This window comes from Electrophorus electricus (assembly GCF_013358815.1).
Source record: "Electrophorus electricus isolate fEleEle1 chromosome 5 unlocalized genomic scaffold, fEleEle1.pri SUPER_5_unloc_4, whole genome shotgun sequence".
Taxonomy (NCBI): domain Eukaryota; kingdom Metazoa; phylum Chordata; class Actinopteri; order Gymnotiformes; family Gymnotidae; genus Electrophorus; species Electrophorus electricus.
Window position 1 is genome coordinate 82,600 of NW_023336128.1, and position 21,330 is coordinate 103,929.

The window sequence follows — 21,330 nt, forward strand, 5'->3', positions numbered from 1 at the left end:
ACGTGGACATGTTCAGTGTGTGTGTGTGTGTGTTAACGTGGACATGTTCAGTGTGTGTGTGTGTGTGTGTTAACGTGGACATGTTCAGTGTGTGTGTGTGTGTGTTAACGTGGACATGTTCAGTGTGTGTGTGTGTGTTAACGTGGACATGTTCAGTGTGTGTGTGTGTGTGTGTGTTAACGTGGACATGTTCAGTGTGTGTGTGTGTGTGTGTTAACGTGGACATGTTCTGTGTGTGTGTGTGTGTGTGTTAACGTGGACATGTTCAGTGTGTGTGTGTGTGTGTTAACGTGGACATGTTCAGTGTGTGTGTGTTAACGTGGACATGTTCAGTGTGTGTGTGTTAACGTGGACATGTTCAGTGTGTGTGTGTGTTAACGTGGACATGTTCAGTGTGTGTGTGTTAACGTGGACATGTTCAGTGTGTGTGTGTTAACGTGGACATGTTCAGTGTGTGTGTGTTAACGTGGACATGTTCAGTGTGTGTGTGTTAACGTGGACATGTTCAGTGTGTGTGTGTTAACGTGGACATGTTCAGTGTGTGTGTGTTAACGTGGACATGTTCAGTGTGTGTGTGTTAACGTGGACATGTTCAGTGTGTGTGTGTTAACGTGGACATGTTCAGTGTGTGTGTGTTAACGTGGACATGTTCAGTGTGTGTGTGTTAACGTGGACATGTTCAGTGTGTGTGTGTGTGTTAACGTGGACATGTTCAGTGTGTGTGTGTGTGTTAACGTGGACATGTTCAGTGTGTGTGTGTGTGTTAACGTGGACATGTTCAGTGTGTGTGTGTGTGTTAACGTGGACATGTTCAGTGTGTGTGTGTGTGTTAACGTGGACATGTTCAGTGTGTGTGTGTGTGTTAACGTGGACATGTTCAGTGTGTGTGTGTGTTAACGTGGACATGTTCAGTGTGTGTGTTAACGTGGACATGTTCAGTGTGTGTGTGTTAACGTGGACATGTTCAGTGTGTGTGTGTGTGTGTGTGTTAACGTGGACATGTTCAGTGTGTGTGTGTGTGTGTGTGTTAACGTGGACATGTTCAGTGTGTGTGTGTGTGTGTTAACGTGGACATGTTCAGTGTGTGTGTGTGTGTGTGTGTGTGTTAACGTGGACATGTTCAGTGTGTGTGTGTGTGTGTGTGTGTTAACGTGGACATGTTCACTGTGTGTGTGTGTGTGTGTGTGTTAACGTGGACATGTTCAGTGTGTGTGTGTGTGTTAACGTGGACATGTTCAGTGTGTGTGTGTGTGTGTTAACGTGGACATGTTCTGTGTGTGTGTGTGTGTGTTAACGTGGACATGTTCAGTGTGTGTGTGTGTGTGTGTTAACGTGGACATGTTCAGTGTGTGTGTGTTAACGTGGACATGTTCAGTGTGTGTGTGTTAACGTGGACATGTTCAGTGTGTGTGTGTTAACGTGGACATGTTCAGTGTGTGTGTGTTAACGTGGACATGTTCAGTGTGTGTGTTAACGTGGACATGTTCAGTGTGTGTGTTAACGTGGACATGTTCAGTGTGTGTGTTAACGTGGACATGTTCAGTGTGTGTGTTAACGTGGACATGTTCAGTGTGTGTGTTAACGTGGACATGTTCAGTGTGTGTGTTAACGTGGACATGTTCAGTGTGTGTGTTAACGTGGACATGTTCAGTGTGTGTGTTAACGTGGACATGTTCAGTGTGTGTGTTAACGTGGACATGTTCAGTGTGTGTGTTAACGTGGACATGTTCAGTGTGTGTGTTAACGTGGACATGTTCAGTGTGTGTGTTAACGTGGACATGTTCAGTGTGTGTGTTAACGTGGACATGTTCAGTGTGTGTGTTAACGTGGACATGTTCAGTGTGTGTGTTAACGTGGACATGTTCAGTGTGTGTGTTAACGTGGACATGTTCAGTGTGTGTGTTAACGTGGACATGTTCAGTGTGTGTGTTAACGTGGACATGTTCAGTGTGTGTGTTAACGTGGACATGTTCAGTGTGTGTGTTAACGTGGACATGTTCAGTGTGTGTGTTAACGTGGACATGTTCAGTGTGTGTGTTAACGTGGACATGTTCAGTGTGTGTGTTAACGTGGACATGTTCAGTGTGTGTGTTAACGTGGACATGTTCAGTGTGTGTGTTAACGTGGACATGTTCAGTGTGTGTGTGTTAACGTGGACATGTTCAGTGTGTGTGTTAACGTGGACATGTTCAGTGTGTGTGTTAACGTGGACATGTTCAGTGTGTGTGTGTTAACGTGGACATGTTCAGTGTGTGTGTGTTAACGTGGACATGTTCAGTGTGTGTGTGTTAACGTGGACATGTTCAGTGTGTGTGTGTGTGTTAACGTGGACATGTTCAGTGTGTGTGTGTGTGTGTTAACGTGGACATGTTCAGTGTGTGTGTGTGTGTGTTAACGTGGACATGTTCAGTGTGTGTGTGTGTGTGTTAACGTGGACATGTTCAGTGTGTGTGTGTGTGTGTGTGTCCTGGTCACGTGTGTTCTGATGAGACACATGAATAGAAACAGAAATGATAAATAAGTAATATGTGGAAATAAAGCTGCCCCCTTAACCATGATGCGTCAGAGGTGGGAACCGCGTTTTACTGCAGTGCATTTGATGTTTTTCCTAAATATGCAGCCTGTGTTTTTGTGTGTGATAACATGAGAGAGGAAGAATTTTTCTAAGCCAGCTGAAATTTTTTATACATGTTTATTTACATTTGTTTTTCCTTTTAAATAAAGCTTTACAGAGACTACTCTACCTCCTGATGGCTGACATCATGATGTTTTACTTACCTGTCCAACTACTGGTCTGCTCTTAACGTCGAAACACTCTCTCCCTCACACTCACACTCTCTCTCTCTCTCTCTCTCTCTCTCTCTCTCTCTCTCTCTCTCTCTCTCTCTCTCTCTCACTCACTCACTCTTGCATGCTGGCTTTCAGTAACACTGCCCACCACCACCTGCAGCTCCCGTTCTCCACCTGTACCTTGTGGCCTCTGCCCCCCGCCCCACCCCCCACCCCACCTGGCTGACAGAGAGTACTTGGCCATTCCAGCCAACCCGAGCATCAGGGTCAGCTGTTCCAGAGGACAGACGAGTGTCACGGCAGACGCAGCGCGGTTAAACACACCGAACAAGTCGCTGGCGTAGCATTAAAGGCGGCCCGGGTGCTGCTGAGCGTGTCACTGCTTCAGAACCCAGACTGGGCGGAGTTGCTGGTGAGGATGATGGGAGATTACGGGATTTCACATCCCCAGTGCCAGAGTCCTGGCCCAGAAATGAGGAACTTCTGGAAGGTTCTGCCATTAGCAGTTTGGGCCTGTTAATCTGGAACCCTGGAAATCCCATCTGCTAGTCAAGCATAATCAGAGGGGAATTATATTCAAAGTGAAACAAAATAGCCATTGATCTGGTTTTAGTAGTGCATGAATATATCAGGATTATCAGGAATCCCTGTGGTTTGACATCCCTGAACTTCAGTGGGAATAACCAGTTTTACAATCACCAGAGGACCACACTCGTTAAAATCAAGGCTCTGAAGTGTGTGTGTGTGTGTGTCGTCAGTATTGTATAGCATAGTAAGTCCACTCAAACACTGCGTCATAGCCGTTTATAAGAGACATAGTTATTACACATCAAGCACAGACATTTCCATCAGTGTGCATGTTTATTTATTAACATCTTCAGGGTCTTCACTTGGATGTCCTGCATGAACTTAACCTCCTCTGTGTGTGTGTGTGTGTGTGTGTGTGTGTGTGTGTGTGTGTGTGTGTGTGTTTCTGTGTCCTGTTGGTAAAGGTTAATACCTGTCTCAAGAGATTGTGTATGTGAGAGAGAATGAGAGAGAGAGAGGAGAAGAGAGAGCGAAAGAGAGAGAGAAAAGGGAGAGATGGTTCTTTTGTGAGTGTCCTGTGTACATTTATGTCCTCTATTCACCATTACACTGATCTAAGACCTCTATTCTCCAGTACACTGTAATGATTAGGCCCTCTATTCACCAGTGCACTGCAGTGATCTAAGCCCTCTATTCACCAGTACACTGTAATGATCTAAGCACTCTATTCATCAGTACACTGCAGTGATCTATGCCCCCTGTTTCTCTTGCACAAACTAGCTGTTGGGACCTGGTACATCTGGTCAGCACATTCTCACCCATAAACAGGCCAGGTTAGATGCTGTAGCTCTCCATACAGAGTACCATTATAGAATATAAGATCAACTATAGAACAGCTCTGTGGATTACTTTTCTGTCATAATTATTTAAAAATAATTTATTATCAATTAATGGTATTATTCCAATTCACGTGTCATGGACAAAAATTGCCCATTATGATACTAATTAAAGGTTAGCCCATATTACTTCTTATGTACTCCTGTTTAAATTGTTGTTATTATATCTGACATGTACTGCTGTCTGGTTTGTTATTATAGCTTTTTAACCCTATGACATAGTCTGTACAAGGCTTTCAAGACGACATTAATCAAGAATGTTCCTTCTGTCTTGTTAATTATTGTCAATAATGTGCTAACATTATGAATGGAGGTTTTATGAATATTAATACATTTTCACAGCATTCCCTGCTGCCTACTTCATAAAGGCTGTTGTCGGGGCAACCAAGTCTATTATGACGCCACATAGCGAGTATATATATTTTAGTGTGCTGCGCAGTTTTCTGTTATAACGACTTTGATCGCATCATGGCAGAATATCAGGTAAGTTTCCCCTTCCATCCTCATGAAACCGGGAGGTTAGAAATGATGGAAATTGTGCGCCGTCGGTTTTGGGGAAAGTGTAGCCGTTGTCATAACTACGGAGAGAATATCTGTGTTTAGCAGCAACCACAGAGGATGTCGCTTTGTGTATTTAGTTCACTATGCTAATGCTAGCTAGCTTGTTAACTAACGGTAGGGTTTAGGTATTTCATATCTAATATTAGCTAGCTAGCTAACATGTGGCTAGAGTTAGTTTAGCCTCCTGTATTGACACTATTTTCATTATGTTTTCCCACCGGTTTTTGGGCGGTCCACTTTTTAGCCTTTTGATGTGGAACTATTCTGTTTACACTTGTTTGTAATACTGAGTTACAGATGATCGATGTAAAATTATCAACGGCTTCCACCAATGAAAGAACCTCATATGGCTCAGAACCCCAAACGAGCACAACACACTTTGGGGTTCCTACTGTCTCTCTTTGTGCAGTACACCACTGTCTTCGTACAGTTTTCCTGAAGGTAGAAAAGGAATTCTGTACAAGTGTTGCTGGGTCACAGGTGACACAACCATGGAATGGCCATTTTACCTCTGCAGCTGAATGTGTGCATGGGCTTTTGTTCAGTGCAACTGGAGTGCATGTGGAGAATAGGATGGACCTCCCTGAGGAGTTCCACAGTTCAGTCATTGAAGCTGTGTATAATGAGCTCCTCAGAAGAATTGAGGCCAGGAAAAATGTGAATGTGACCCAAGCATTCATCAGTGGTGGTCTGGTGCTTGGAGGAGCCTTATCATTTGTTAAGGTCATTCAGAGGAAAGATCTGGCCCAGTTCCTCTACTGTCCCTCCACAGACGGCTCAAGATCTGCAAAGCTGACAACAGTAAGGACCACTGTATCTGGTGTGGCTGAAGCTAAGACCAGGCAGACACACTGGATACATCGCCTAATGGGGAGGATCTCAAGAACTGTCAGGAAGGTAAAGTAGTGGTCTATTTTATATATTTATGTTCTTAATGAATTTAGTAGCATGACAGTCCATGGAAGAACAAGAACAAGCTCTGAGTTTTGGTGTGCATAAAAGTAAGGCTCTTCAGAAGCAGAGAAAAACAGTTTGCTTTTTAGAAAGCTCGAATGTTAAACACCATTTGGTTTCTGATGGTATTTCTTTCTCGTTTTAGATCTACACCGGAAGCCGAACTTTCTGCAAAAGATGTCAGAGCTCTCTCACAGAGGATAAGCTCCATGTTTAAAAAACAAAAACAAAAAACACTTCACAAGTGATGGTGTTGATGCTCTCCTTTATGAAGAATCAGTTCCATGTTTAAAAAATGTGGAAATAAATAAAGATGTACTGATGTAAAATGTAGACCAGTCACTTCACTCACTATCTGACATGATATATAGACACATGAAGAGAGAGAATAAGGCACCATAAAACCCATGAACACATAAATTACATAGAACAAGTTTCAGTATGTAAATTCTCTTTAAGGTGTTTACAACATGTAGACAGTGGAAGGATTTTTGAAGTGTTTGTAATGGTAGCAGTTCCTGGGATGAGCAGAGACCGGACATTGAGACCGCTTCCAAACGCACACACGCCTGCTCCCTGCTTTCATAGACCCAGGCAGTGCAAACACCAGGAATTATAGGCAGAGGCATATCGGAATAGCAGCGAATGAACAAGAACAACAGGTGCCTTTGTAGCACGTTTCAAGTAGAAACTAGTAGTGTAAATTATCCATCATATGCCAGCTTTGAGTGGGTCAAGAGCATGTGCCATAATCGGTTTGTCCATCTGCTTATATTGTGTGGTATCTAGAATTTCAGACAGTCATTAGAAAATTAGGTACCAGAATCATTTATTGTTTTATTTGAAACCATATGCTTAGATTACTTTGAATAATGATGTGTATGGTGTATGTATGAATATTAAGTCTTTATCATCACTGTGCACTACTGAAATTCTTGTAAAATGAATTTGAGTTACTTCCAAAATGGCAGCACACTGTACTGTATTCACCCACAGACATTTGAGTGCTGCATTTAAATTGGGGGGGGGGGGGGGGGTCTCCAAAGCTGGCACTTCTCAGGGCTGCAGTCATGTGGGTTTACAGTGTGAACGCCTCCGTCTTTTCCATTTAATTCCGTTACACCAGTTACATGAAGCGGGTCACCACAGAGTCTTGTGTTGTCTCTGTGATTTAGAAAATGGTCTGCTGATGACATGCGGTCCAAAGATGACAGACAAGGTATCGACAGCTTCATCAGGTACTTGTGAAGGCCACAAAGACCAGTAGATTTACTATTTAATGCTGCAGAACTTAGCTAACTGCTAAGAGTACAGTTAAATTAGATCAGTGTACTGGTGAATAGAGGGCTTAGATCAGTGTACTGGTGAATAGAGGGCTTAGATCAGTGTAGGGGTGAATAGAGGGCTTAGATCAGTGTAGGGGTGAATAGAGGGCTTAGATCAGTGTAGGGGTGAATAGAGGGCTTAGATCAGTGTAGGGGTGAATAGAGGGCTTAGATCAGTGTAGGGGTGAATAGAGGGCTTAGATCAGTGTAGGGGTGAATAGAGGGCTTAGATCAGTGTACTGTGTGACACTCGTCTGTCCTCTGTAACAGCTGATGCTCATATTGGCTGGAATGGCCAAGTACTCTCTCAGTCAGCCAGGTGGGGTGGAAGGGCAGGGGGCAGAGGCCACAAGGTACAGGTGGAGAACGGGAGGTGCAGGTGGTGGAGGGCAGTGTTACCAAAGGCCAGCATGCAAGAGTGAGAGTGAGAGAATGTGACATTGAGAGAGACAGATAGAGAGAGAGAATGTGAGAGAGAGAGTGTGTGTGTGTGTGTGTGTGTGTGTGTGTGTGTGTGTGTGTGTGTGTGTGTGTGGTGTGTGTGAGAGAGAGAGAGCGGGAGGGAGAGAGAATGTGAGAGAGTGTGTGTGTGTGTGTGTGAGAGAGAGAGAAAAAAACAACAACACACACACCTGATAGTTAGGCAGATAGACATGACAGAAGAGTGAAAGGTTCATTCAGCCAATACGAATGATCTGCATTAAATACTTAATTAAATCTCTGTATTAACAATTTACTATTTGCCATACAGTAGACAGCTCTGCCTTGAGATCTGAAGTAAATTTATTTTTTATTTAATATAGAATGTAATGTGAAAAATAAATTCTGGTTTTAAAAAAATTCTCTTTTCTACCACTGTCAGTGTTACAACACTACCACCTGTTAGTAGATCGACTCTGGTTTTGTAGATTAATTCCTTTTTCACTTTATCAGATGCCTAAATGACAGAAAAAATACATATACCCTCTGACAGCAGGTGAGTGTAAACAAGCAGTGTAAACACAAACAACTCCACCAACAAACAAATATGTACAAGACAAGCCTTATAGGTGCAAAGAAACACAGAGGACTAAGGAGTGGAACTGATTGAGATGAAAATACATTTTTCAGGAATCGCTAAATTGCAGCTGTACCTAGAACAGTTTTATTGTTTTATGATGGTTTGAACAGTTTTTGGGGAGTTTTGTTGTTTTTTGTTTTGTATTCTTGTTGATAGAAACATCTGACTAGCATTACAGAAGGCAGTGTGAACAGCAGGGCTCTTACATGTGTTTCTTGAACTTCCTGGGAGTCCCATAAGGATGCAAGAATTCCCTGAACACGGATGTGATGATTTAAAGGAAAGAGGAAACATTTTGATCAGTTTTTTAAATCTAAATTAAGTTAGCGTAAGTTCCAGTGGGATGACAGGCCTGTTGAAAGTCTTCCTTAGAATAAGGAAACGCCTCATTGCACTTGGAAAACCTGTCTACAATCACTAGCAAGTACTTCAACTGACCACAAGGTGGAATGTGCATAAAGTCTATCTGTAGACACTGAAAGGAATATTCTTGAGCCAGTATGGCATCATATTTGGCTTGTGTTGGTTGCTTCTGGCACAGGTTAAACAGCTATCTAGGAGGAGTTTTACAGTGAGACGTTTTGCAGGAATACAAAACTGTTTTTGAATGTTAGCCGTCACTCCCCCTTTGTGCAACATGTGAAATCCCATGAAAATGGCGCACAAGAAATGGCAAAATAGATTTAGGAAGGGTGACACGCCCCTCCGGGTCACGGATTAGACCATTTTAATCAGGACTACAGCCCTAATCAACCCAGTGAGAGCAGTCCTGTTGTGTACTCTGAGCTTGTAAGAAACGCAGATTGATATTATTCGGCACAAAGCAATGAGAAAACATGGCGATAGCTTCACACATCGAGGATATAGCGTATGGGCATGAGGGGGCATTAACAGCTGCCCAATGTGGGATCTCATCTGCTGAAGCATTGCCAGTGGCCGTGTCAGACTCAGAGGTTGTGTCATGACCCTTGACCGTTACGATAGCCAGCCAAGCTGGTAGTGTACATGCAGAAAAAATTGCAGACACTAGTCCTGGATTAGAAATGGGCTTACCTTCCAAGATACGGAACCCCCGGAGCGACAAATCTTATCGAAGTTATGAGCAACCCCACCATCTACACTGACTGCAGTTGATTTCTGATTTCTGATACACACTGTTCTACAAGTTATACATGCTATGGAATCATAACTCGCTGTGTTGAAGTCTCTGTACAAATCTACACATTAAAGTTGGAAATCTTTGGAAACTGGGAAAGATTTTTCATTCTGTTTTCTGTGTGGTGGAGTGATACAGGTGCAGATGTACACAGTATGAGTGTAATGTCTTGTGATAGTTACCCTCCACCACAGTGTGTTCATATGGACTGTGTTTGAGATGCACATATGCTGTGTTTATATACATACATATATATATATATATATATATATATATATATATATATATATATGTAAATTAAAACACAGGATTAACACAGCAAAGTCTGTATATTTTAACTAAGTAGGTAAAACAAAAGTCTATTAAAAAAAAACCTTACTTTTGATTTTTTTTTGTGGAGAGTCTTCCATGTTGTCTTTGAAGGGGAGATTTATGGGGAATTGTCCTGCTTAAAGACAGGAGGTGACATCACCCAATTTCCTGTTTTTCCTTGTATTAGTTTCCAATGGAAATTTCAAGAGTGGAGTTTTGATGTTGACTTATGTTGGAGAATTTATGATTGCTGGATTTCTTTTATTGAACTTGTAACTTGTAAATACTAAATTCTCTTTTTTTTTTAACATTTTGTTTGTTTTTGTAGTGATGGCCAGATGAATCCTTCAAGCTTTCCATCCAGTTGGTTCAAAAAAAGGTTCATATCTCGAGGCTTCATGTGCACACAAACCCCCCTGCTGGCTAAACCTTTATTGTCATTTCAACTATTTGTGATGGATCTCTTGGCTGTTTTGCACCAGTGTCAGCATGGGAATAGGCACTGCCAACAATAGAAAAAAAAGTTGTGTGTTCATGATTAGGCAGGTCTAGCTATAAGGTTTTTGTTAATTAGAATTAATGAAGGTTCATTACTGAATTGATTTCAGCACCAAGTAAAGTTTGTGGTTCACAGTGGTCATTTATATTTCATCAGTTTAACTCTCTCTTACATGACAATCACATATAAACAGTTAAAAACTGAGTGGCAGTGTGGAATGGGTGATAAATACAGTGGTAACCACAGAACTGTTCAGTAAATGACCTGTACAAATGTAAGTGAGCGGTAAGGAGGCGGACGTGAGAGCAGAGAAGAACAAGATTTATTACGGGCAAATCCAAAATCAGAGTCATTGTAGCAGTCCAGGGTGATAGAGCCAACACGGAGAGTACGTGGATACATGAGCAAACAAACAAAACACACAAAGGCAAACAGGGGAAGCAGGCTATAACAAAGGCTAGGAAAAACGAAGGAACGGAGTACAAACTTAAATACGTGCATATACGGGCTTTCAAAAACATTCACCAAACGCAATGAAGCCTAACAACCACCATGAACACGCATATGCCATGAACAACCAAAACATAGGGCACAAGACACTGTTTAAATACATGAACTAAACGAGGGACAGGTGTGGAAAATCAAACGAGGGGCGGAGAAAACGAAACTGCGAAATGGAACTAAAATACACAAGACAGGAAAACATGGAACACAGAAGCTGGGAGGGACTAACCGTGACAACATGTTGCTATGGTAATTGGGTTTCTTTTTTTGGAGGGGAATTTATTGGTGTAGAATCATAGCTGAGGAATGGATCCTAGACCTCCGTACGAGACCTCACCATGTCAGTTGTTTATCATGAAGCACAAGGTGAAGTAGTGGTCGACCGATTCATTGGCCAATTAAATGTCTTTTTTATAATCAGCACTGGCATTGTTATTTTCCTTCCTGCCGTCGACTGAGAAGGTTGGGCGGGGGGTGAGGGGTGGGTCTTCTTTATTTATTTTTTATTACCTGTGGAGGTTTTTATTTAAAATAAGTGCCCTGCTGACAGAGTACAGATATACTTAAGCAAACAGTGCAGAAAATAACAGTGTTAAATGTTCATTTAAGTTGTCTCAATTGGTACCATTAAAAAACAAGAGACCACTACAAAATTAACAGTTTCTCCCGTTTTACAATTGATGTGTATGTGTTTGACCAGGCTGAGCAGTTTTGTTTTATTCCATAAACTACTGGCAACATTTCTTCCAAATTCCAGATAAATATATTGTATTTTAGAGCATGATTTTTTAATGAAAATGACTAATGGTCAAAAGAATAAAACAGTTACAGAAATTTCAGACCACAAATAATGCAAAGAAAACAAGCTCATATTCATTTATAAACCACACAGTACTAATATTTCAACATAGGATGAGTCAAGAAATCAATATTTGGTGGAATAACATTGATTTTTAATCACAGCTTTCATGCATCTTGGCATGCTTTCCACCAGTCTTTCACATTGCTGTTGGATAACTTTTTGCCACTCCTGGCAAAGAAATTCCAGGAGCTCAGCTTTGTTTGATGGCTTGTGACCATCCATCTTCCTCTTGATCACATTCCAGAGGTTTTCAATGGGGTTCAGGTCTGGAGATTGGGCTGACCATGATAGGCTCTTGATCTGGTGGTACATCATCCACACTTTGATTGACCTGGCTGTGTGACAAGGAGCATTGCCCTGTTGAAAAAAACAATCATCAGAGTTGGGGAACATTATCAGAGCAGAAGGAAGCAAGTTTCTTCCAGCACAGTTTGGTAAGTGGCTTGATTTATGTATCCTTCACAAAGAGAAATCTGCCCGATTGCAGTCTTGCTGAAACAACCCCAGATCATCACCGATCCTGCACCAAATTTCACAGTGGGTGCAAGACACTCTGGCTTGTAGGTTTTCCAGGTCTTCATCTAACCATTACATGACCAGGTGTTGGACAAAGCTGAAAATTGCACTCATCAGAGAAGATGACCTTACTCCAGTCCTCTACGGTCCAATCCTTATGGTCTTTTGCAAACTTCAGTCTGGTTCTTCTTTGCTTCTCATTGATGAAGAGCTTTTTTCTAGCTTTGCATGACTTCAGCCCTGCCTCCAGAAGCCTGTTTTGAACTGACCTTGCTGTGCAATTCACCCCAGCTGCTGCATGCCATTCATTTTGTAGGTCACTTGACATCATCTTACGGGTGTTAAGTGACATTCGAATGAGGCGGCGATCGTCATGGTCGGTAGAGAGTCTGCCAGTCTGGAGCTGTTGCTGTCCCATGTGTTTGCTGCTTGACTGTGTACTTATGAACCGCAGTTTTTGAAATTTTCAAGATAGAAGCAACCTGATGCTCACTGTATCCCTCTGCCAGTAAAGCTTTCCTCATTAAGACACTTTCCTTTCAACTCTTTTGGCATGGTCTGTAGCTGTATTTTGACTATACTAATTTTTGGGTAGTCCTAGCACTGCTTTTCCCATCCAGCTGGTTCTATAACAAGAGAATAGTGATGACAGCAGCAGTGGTTTTTATCCTGTTGCTCGTTAGAACAGGATTTTGTTAAGGTGATCACCTATTCAGCATCTCATTAAGTAGAATGAGGTCTGTCTGTGAAGGATTTCAACAAACACTTGAATGGAAGGGCTGCTGTACATGTGGAGATGCTGATTTAAGAAACAATTGGAGTGGTCTCTTATTTTTTTCTGGAGCTGTATATTGTCCAGTTAAAGCGCTGCTTTCTTTTCACCCAATAGGATGGACAATTTGTCAGTGTTCGATAGATACTTAGAGTTGGGGTCGGTCGTCTCAAATTTTGTAAAGTAAATTTGTTGTGTTTGACTGAATGTTTCACATTCAGTGAGAAAGTGCAGCTCTGTCTCTACAGTGTCATTTTTACACTGCTGACAGAGTCTCTGCTCTTCTGCAGACTGCATGACTTATATTGGCTGGTCTGGATGGGCAGGCTGTGTTCCCTGAGTCTGTACTTTGTCAACGTATTTCTGTGTTTAATGGCACTCACTTTGTACAGGTAGTCTGCTACAGTGTACTGACATTTTAGGGTCAGATAACAGTGCATTATGCTTTGAGCTTGTGTTTGTGTGTTCCAACGGTTAATGTAGTTTAGCTTTTGTAGTGTTATCATTTGGTTTGGTCTGATTGTTTGTTTGTATTTCAGACTGGTCCTGGTGTGTTACAGTGTTAGTGTTTGTTAATGAACTCAGTGTCAGGACCAGCTGTGTGAGGGGACCAGTTGTGTGAGGATACCAGCTGTGTGGAAGACCTGCTGTGTGAGGGTACCAGCTGTGTGAGGGGACCAGCTGTGTGAGGGGACCTGCTGTGTGAGGAAACCAGCTGTGTGAAGGGACTCTTTTCTCTGCTCAGCTCTTGGCACTGCAGGGCTTTATAGTGGTACCAGTGGTAGTCACCGTTTTTTTTAAGTATAGCCAGTATTTAATAATCCTTTTTTGAATTTGGAATAATAGTGTAAATTGGCCTAATTCAGCTCTACAGGCATTATTTGTTGTTTTCCTGTGCACTTTCAGGATATTCAGAGTGCATAATTTCAGCTGGGTGTTTGATCCATTGTGAGTGGCCCTCACACTTCAAGTTTGGTTTATTTGTCACATACATAGTCATATGCAGTATAACTCGCAGTGAAATGGTTCACAACCATACAGCAGAATTGGTTGTATGATAGACTGGAATATTTTGAGCCAAATTTGAATTGGTATTTGAATGTGAATTTGACATTTGATTGCACAGAATGCCCTGCGTGTTTTCTCTCTCAGTTGACTGACTGCTGGATTGAAGTTTCCAGTTGAAGTAATCTTTAATCCTGAGTAATTGTAATTTGTACAGGTTTCTAGTGTTTGTGTTCATAATGTGAAACTTGTGTGGTGTGTTTGCCTGAGATCTGGCTCTTTTTGGAAAATGATGGTTTTGGTCTTTTTCAGGATTTTTTTACTTGGGTGTTTAATCATTTCATTTCAAATGCCATCAGACCCACTTGCTTTTTTTGGTTTTAAGAGTAGAAATTTGATTTCTAAGTTCCTGCTCAGTAGTGGGTGAGTCCAAGGGATTCTAGAAGTCCTTTATTTTTAGTTCTAATATATTAAATTTTTCAGTTATATGCTTTTGTTCAGGTCTTGTATTTTTGAGTAATTGATTGTAAAGTGATTTAACATGTGTTATCCAATATGTGTTTTGAAAAGCCAATTCTTCTTATTTAGATTTATTAAGAGTGTTCAAGAAATGTGTCTAAAAGTGTTTGAATTTCTTGAGAGCTTTCTGGAACTCCTCTGTGCTGTTTTGGGCCCATCTGTATCGTCTCCTGGTATTAAACAGCTGACTGGTCTGTGTGGGTGCAGCACTGCTAGTCTCTGTCCTATTAATGAACACAGTGATGTGGCTGTGATTAGACAGAGGGGTTAGTAGCTTTACAGTGAATGTACTGAGAGAGAATGTACTGTTATCATGTAATCCACTGTATTGCCAAGAGGTGAGCAAAAGGTGGACCTCCCCAAAGAGTCCCCTCATAACCTACTGTTGACAATGTACAGACCCAGATTTTGTCAGAGCTGCAGGAGGTCTTTTCCATTCCTGTTTACCTATGTGTCAGAATGATATCAGGAAAGAAACGTTTCCTTGTATTAACAGCCCTGTGGACCTCGAGAAATGTGTACTTTGAAAATGATCAGAACATCCTTGGAAAATACAAAACATGCAAAAGGGGTTCGGGTGGAAGAGGACTTTCCAGATCTGGCAGGTTTTATACAGTTTTATACAGTGTTTGAGAAGCAATTTATAGGAGGAAGGTTTTACTGATCTAAACCTGCAACTTAACGATGAAGGTAAGAAGCTTAATTTTTGTGACACTTTTTTGTTTAGATTTAATGTTCATTTTCAAAATGAGTGTGTGCAGTGTGGCAACACTTAATGGGGCCGGGGATGTGAATAAAAGAACACAGTTTTTTCAGTTAATCAAATGTAAAGGAAATGATGTAGATTTTGCTCAAGTAACTCATAGTGATAGACAGAATGAAGCAGACTGGCTGAGAGAGTGAGAAGGTAAAGCCTTCCTTAGTCACAACTGCACCATGTCTGGGGGCGTGGCTGTGTCATGTCAGGGGGCGTGGCTGTGTCAAGTCTGGGGGCGTGGCTCTGCCCCTTCCCAACAGCTGGGTTCCACAATTTGTAGTGGAGGATATTGAGGCTCTTAAAGTAAAAAAAAAACAAACAAACAAAAAAAACTAGCCAACCTGCTTGGGGTATAGGCACAGGGGGCTCTGGTGTATTCTCCTTTTCAGAATGTGACACAGATGTACTCTCTGTCCAAGTTTTTCTTTGGTTTAGAACATAAACATGGTCAGAGCAGATGGATACATGCCTTGAAGTCTGGTACTGTACTCTCAGATCCTGTGGAGATTCGTAGAAGAGCAGCACAGTTCTAAACTAGGCTGTATACCATACCAATATAGATCATACCAAGAGATGGAAAATATTTACTTAGATGGTTCTCCTCAGGTAGAAGAAGAGGCTGGAGAGAGAGAGAGAGAGAGAGAGAGAGAGAGAGAGAGAGGCAACCCAGACTCCAGATGGAAAGAGAGAGAGAGAGAGAGAGAGAGAGAGAGAGAGAGGCGACCCAGACTCCAGATGGAAAGAGAGAGAGAGAGAGAGGCGACCCAGACTCCAGATGGAAAGAGAGAGAGAGATAGAGAGGTGACCCAGACTCCAGATGGAAAGAGAGAGAGAGAGAGAGAGAGAGAGAGAGAGAGAGACGACCCAGACTCCAGATGGAAAGAGAGAGAGAGAGAGAGAGAGAGAGAGAGAGAGAGAGAGAGAGAGATAGAGGGAGAAGGAGAAAGAGGGTGAGCCGCTTGGGGACCCAAAGTCCAGATGTAAAGAGAGAGAGAGAGAGAGAGAGAGAGAGAGAGAGAGAGAGAGAGAGAGAGGGAGAGAGAGAGGGATAGAGAGAGAGAGAAACGAGAGGGAGGGCCGCACGGGACTACGGATGTAGGGAGAGAGAGGGAGGGGACCAGAACTCCAGATGGAGAAGTGGAGACTCTCTCCCTCCATTCAGAGTCTGTCACAGTGTGGCCCTCCCTCCCTCTCTCTCTCTCTCTCTCTCTCTCTCTCTCTCTCCCTCCCTCCATCAGGAGTCTGGGTCCCAGTGTGCATCTCCCTCTCTCTTGCCAAAGCTTTGATAAAGACATTAACACTAACAACAGATGACAACAACAACATTATAACCGCTTACAATATTAGTAACAACAACAATAATAATAGAACTACAACACACCCAATACCAATACTAATAATAATACCAATAATAATAATAATAATAATAATAATAATACCAATAATAATACCAATAATAATAATAATACCAATAATAATAATAATACCAATACCAATAATAATAATAATAACTATAATAATAATCATAATAATATCAACAACAATAATAATAATAATAACAGCAGCAACAACAACAACAACAACAACAACAATAATGTCTCTGGTATCTGACGGTCACTCACTGTCCCTCAGACTGTGGCAGGAGTGAACGTACAGCGCTGCCAGTGTGCTGAACTCTTTATATTCACCAACAACATACGGCAGCTTCTCCTCATCAGGGAGATTTTTAAACTCAGGGAATACGTGGCTAATTTTCTTAAAGAATTTAGTTCTAATCTGTCTAAATGTTGTACATTCATTCAGAAAGTGCAGCTTTGTCTGGATCTTATAGTCCTGGCACTGCTGACACAGTCTCTGCTCTTCAGGTAAACAGGACTGTTTATGTCTGCTGGTCTCTATGGCCAGGCGGTGGTCACTGAGTCTGTACTTGGTCAGGGTGGACCTCAGTTTTGGATCAGACAGTGTTCTTAGGTAATCTGCCACGCTGTACTTTTGATTTAGGGCCAGATAACATTTTGATTGAGTTTCCCAATAAGTGATGTTGTTTGTAATTCTGGTGATTCTGATTGGGTTTGCTGTTATTTTCTGGTCCTCAGCATGTGTAGTGTTACTGTGTTAATGCTGAACTGTATTTCCGGACCAGCTGAGTGAGAGCACTGTTCTCTTTGCTCAGCTCTTGGTACTCCAGACCTTTAGAATGATATAAGTTTGGAATTTAACTGCCCTTGTTTCTGTCTTTATTATTAATAGATCTCTGCCCAGCTCTGCCCCGTGTGCTTTGTTTGTGGTGTTCCTGTGCACCTTTAATGATGTTGCTCCACTTAAGAATACAATCATTAGGGACAAAAAATTAGTACCTTGGTATAATGAGCACATGCACAATTTAAATCAAAACACTCTCCTCACATGATGCAGAAAAGATGGTCCATGCATTTATTACATCAAGATTGGACTACTGTAATGCAGTAATATCTGGCGGTAACATTAAGCACTCCAAGTGGATACAAAAGAAAAGGTTTTTATTGGCTCCCAGTGCTCCAGTGCAAAAGAAAAACCACATCCCATCAAAAACATACAAAATTGTTCAAAAAAGGAAAGTTTAGCATTTACAAGGATAAAAGTCCAGCAATCATAAATTCTCCAATATCAATCAACTTCAAAACATCACTCTTGAATTTTCCCTTAAAAACCTAAATATGGAAAAACAGCAAATGAGGTGATGTCACTTCCTGTCTTTGGGCAGGCATATTTTCCATAAAAGTCCCCTTTAACACACTATGGTTTCTTTTCCCTCCAAAACAACATGGAAGTCTCTCCACAAAAATAATCACAGGTAAGTTATTTTTCTCTTAATCTACTTTTGTTTTACCTACTTCAATCAAATATACAAATATTCTGGCTAGATAAACATTATACTTAAACTCTAGTAACATATTATAAGAATAATATTTCATCTCAAATATTTACAATACATTTCTATAATACATTTCACTCATACTGTGTACAACATTTGTATGTGTGTCACTCCAACACTCAGAAAACAGAATGAAAAACCTTTCAGTTTCCAAAGATTTCCACCTTTAATGTGTAGATTTGTACAGAGTTTAACACAGTGAGGTTATGATTCCACAGCATGTGTAACTTGTAGAACAGTATTTATGTCATATGTACAGAAATCAACTGCAGCTCAGTCTATTATTTGAGCATCATTTATTGTGTGTGTGTGAGAGAGAGAGGGAGAGGTTTAGAGTGTCTGTGTGAGTGGTTGTGTGTGTGTGTGTTTGTGTTTGTGTGTGTGTGTGTGTATGTGTGTGTGTGAAAGAGTGAGAGGTATAGAGTGAATGACAGAGAGAGATGTGTAGCGTGTATGTGTGAGAAGTGTGTATGCGTATGAGAGAAAGATACAGGTGTATTTTGTGTGTGTGTGTGTGAGAGAGAGAGAGAGGTGTTTTTTGTGTGTGTGTGTGTGTGTGTGTGCATACGTTTGTGTAAGACACTTGTGTGTGTGTGTGTGTGTGTGTGTGTGTGTGTGTGTGTGTGTGTGTGTGTGTGCATACGTTTGTGTAAGAGACTTGTAGTGTGTGTGTGCGTGTGTGTGTGTGTGTCACAGAGATGTACTGTGTGTGTGAGAGAGGTGTGTTCGTGTGTGTGTATGACAGACAGGTGTAGTGTGTGTAAGAGACAGAGAAAGCTGTGTAGCGTGTATGTGTGAGAAAGAAGTGTAGTGTGTGTAAGAGTGTGTGTGAGAGAGGTGTGTGTGTATGTTTGTAAGAGAAAGATACAGGTGTATTTTGTAGTATTGTGTGTGTGTGTGTGAGCGAGAGAGGTGTTTTTTGTGTGTGTGTGTGTGTGTGTGTGTGTGTGTGTGTGTGTGTGTGTGTGTCACAGAGATTTGTACTGTTTGTGTGTGAGAGAGGTGTGTGTGTGTGTGTGTGTGAGAGAGAGAGAGAGAGAGAGAGAGACAGGTATATTATGTGTGTGTGTGAGAGGCTGTGTGTGTGTGTATGTGAGAGACGTGTAGAGTGCATGTTTGTGTGTGAAAGACAAAGTATGTGTGTGTGCGTGTGAGAGAGAGAGAGGTGGATTGTGTATGCGTTTGTGTGAAAGAAGTGTATTATGTGTGTGTTACGGAGAGATGTACTGTGTGTTTGTGAGTGAGTGGTGTGTGTGAAAGAGTGAGAGGTATAGAGTGTATGACAGAGAGGTGTGTAGCGTGTATGTGTGAGAAGGAAGTGTAGTGTGTGTAAGAGTGTGTATGAGAGAGAGGTGTGTATGTGTGTGAGAAAGATACAGGTGTATTTTGTGGTATTTTGTGTGTGTGTCTGTGTGAGAGAGAGAGACGCACACAAGGGTGTTGTGTGTGTGTGTGTGTGTGTGTGTGTGTGTGTGTGTGTGTGTGTGTGTGTGTGTGTGTGTGTGTGTGTGTGTGTGTGTGTGTGTGTGTGTGTGTGTGTGTTTAATACTCAGCAGGCATGTGTGTATGATGTTCACCAGTTGTGTGTGTAGAGGTGTGTGTTTCCCTGCAGACTCAGGTGTTCCTCCAGGACACAGGAGGCTATTCTAGCTCACACACACACACTGAGGAGTCAGAATCCCAAAGCCCAAACCCTGCATAGAGGGGCTCAGTGAATGTGGAGTGGAGTGTGTGTAAGTGTGTGAGTGTGTGTGTGTGAGAGGAGACGCTGTAGAAGGACAGAGTGCCGGCGGGCCAGTCCAGATACACTCCTACTCTGTTGGAGCTGGAGGGGGCAGAGATGGCAGTTCCCTTATTATTGTGCCAGACAGTGCATCTGTTATCAGAGCAGCTCAGCCTCCAAGACTTTATATTACATCCAAACCTACAGTCATAACTGCCTTCTTTCCTGCTGATTCCTTTATATGTCACTGATATTTCAGCCCATCCCCCACTCCACTCAACCTCCCAGTAACAGCATCCAGTCAGACTCTCTCTACACACAACCTGCTCCCAGTATTCAAATCTCTCTGGATGATCAGGATACGACTGCTGCTGCTCCACACGCGTCACCTTTCTGTTCCCCTCAGACAGAGAGAGATGTGTGTGTGCTGTGTTTGGGTCCAGTGTGAGATCACACACATCTGCACACAAGAAGAGACATTAGAGGAGAGATCACAAATAGTGTGTGTGTGTGTGTGTGTGTGTGTGTGTGTGTGTGTGTGTGTGTGTGTGTGTGTGTGTGTGTGTGTGTGTGTGTGTGTGTGTGTGTGTGTGTGTGTGTGTGTACATTTACTTCTTACATTTTCTTAGTCCTGGTTTGATTCTCATCTCCCCTGCGCGCTCCACCCTAAAGAAACACACACACACACACACACAGATAATAGTTCTGTCTCTCTCTCTCTCTCTCTCTCTCTCTCTCTCTCTCTCTCTCTCTCTCTCTCACACAGATAATAGTTATGTCTCTCTATCTCACACATAACAGTTCTGTCGGTCTCTCTCATTTTCTCTCTCTCACACACAGGTAATAGTTCTGTCTCTCTCTCTCTCTCTCTCTCTCTGTCTCACACACAGATAATAGTTGTGTCTCTCTCTCTCTCCCTCTCTCACACACACACACACACACACACACAGATAATAGTTCTGTCTCTCTCTCTCTCTCTCTCTCTCTCACACACACAGATAATAGTTCTCTCTCTCTCTCTCTCACACACGGATAATAGTTCTCTCTCTCTCACACACACAGATAATAGTTCTGTCTCTCTCTCTCTCTCACACACAGATAATAGTTCTGTCGCTCTCTCTCTCTCTCTCTCTCTCACAAACACACAGATAATAGTTCTGTCTCTCTCTCTCTCTCACACGGATAATAGTTCTGTCTCTCTCTCTCTCTCTGACACGGATAATAGTTCTCTCTCTCTCTCTCTCTCTCTCTCTCTCGGGCTCACACAGACAATAGTTCTGTCTCTCTCTCTCTCTCTCACACACAAAGATAATAGTCCTATCTCTCTCTCTCTCACACGGATAATAGTTCTGTCTCTCTCTCTCTCTCTCTCACACACAGATAATAGTTCTGTCTCTCTCTCACACACACAGAAAATAGTTCTCTCTCTCTCTCACAGATAATAGTTCTGTCTCTCTCTCTCTCTCTCTCTCTCACACACACACACAGACAATAGTTCTGTCTCTCTCTCTTTCTCACTTTCTCACACACAGATAATAGTTCTGTTTCTCTCTCTCTCACACAGATAATAGTTCTGTCTCTCTCTCTCTCTCTCTATCTCACACAAGTTCTCTCTCTCTCTGTGTCTCACACACACAGATGGTAGTTCTGTCTCTCTTTCTCTCTCTCCATCTCACA

At 42.0% G+C, this 21,330-nt stretch overlaps 1 protein-coding gene across 1 annotated transcript; it reads right to left on the reverse strand.

The window, feature by feature from the left end:
- Positions 1-19,571: 19,571 nt before the first annotated feature.
- LOC118240895 (stonustoxin subunit beta-like) lies at positions 19,572-20,102 on the reverse strand (the record flags this gene model as incomplete). The annotated part of the gene is made up of 1 exon (XM_035523441.1): positions 19,572-20,102. A coding segment is annotated over one exon (531 nt), but the record flags the coding sequence as incomplete, so codon positions are not given.
- Positions 20,103-21,330: the final 1,228 nt, after the last annotated feature.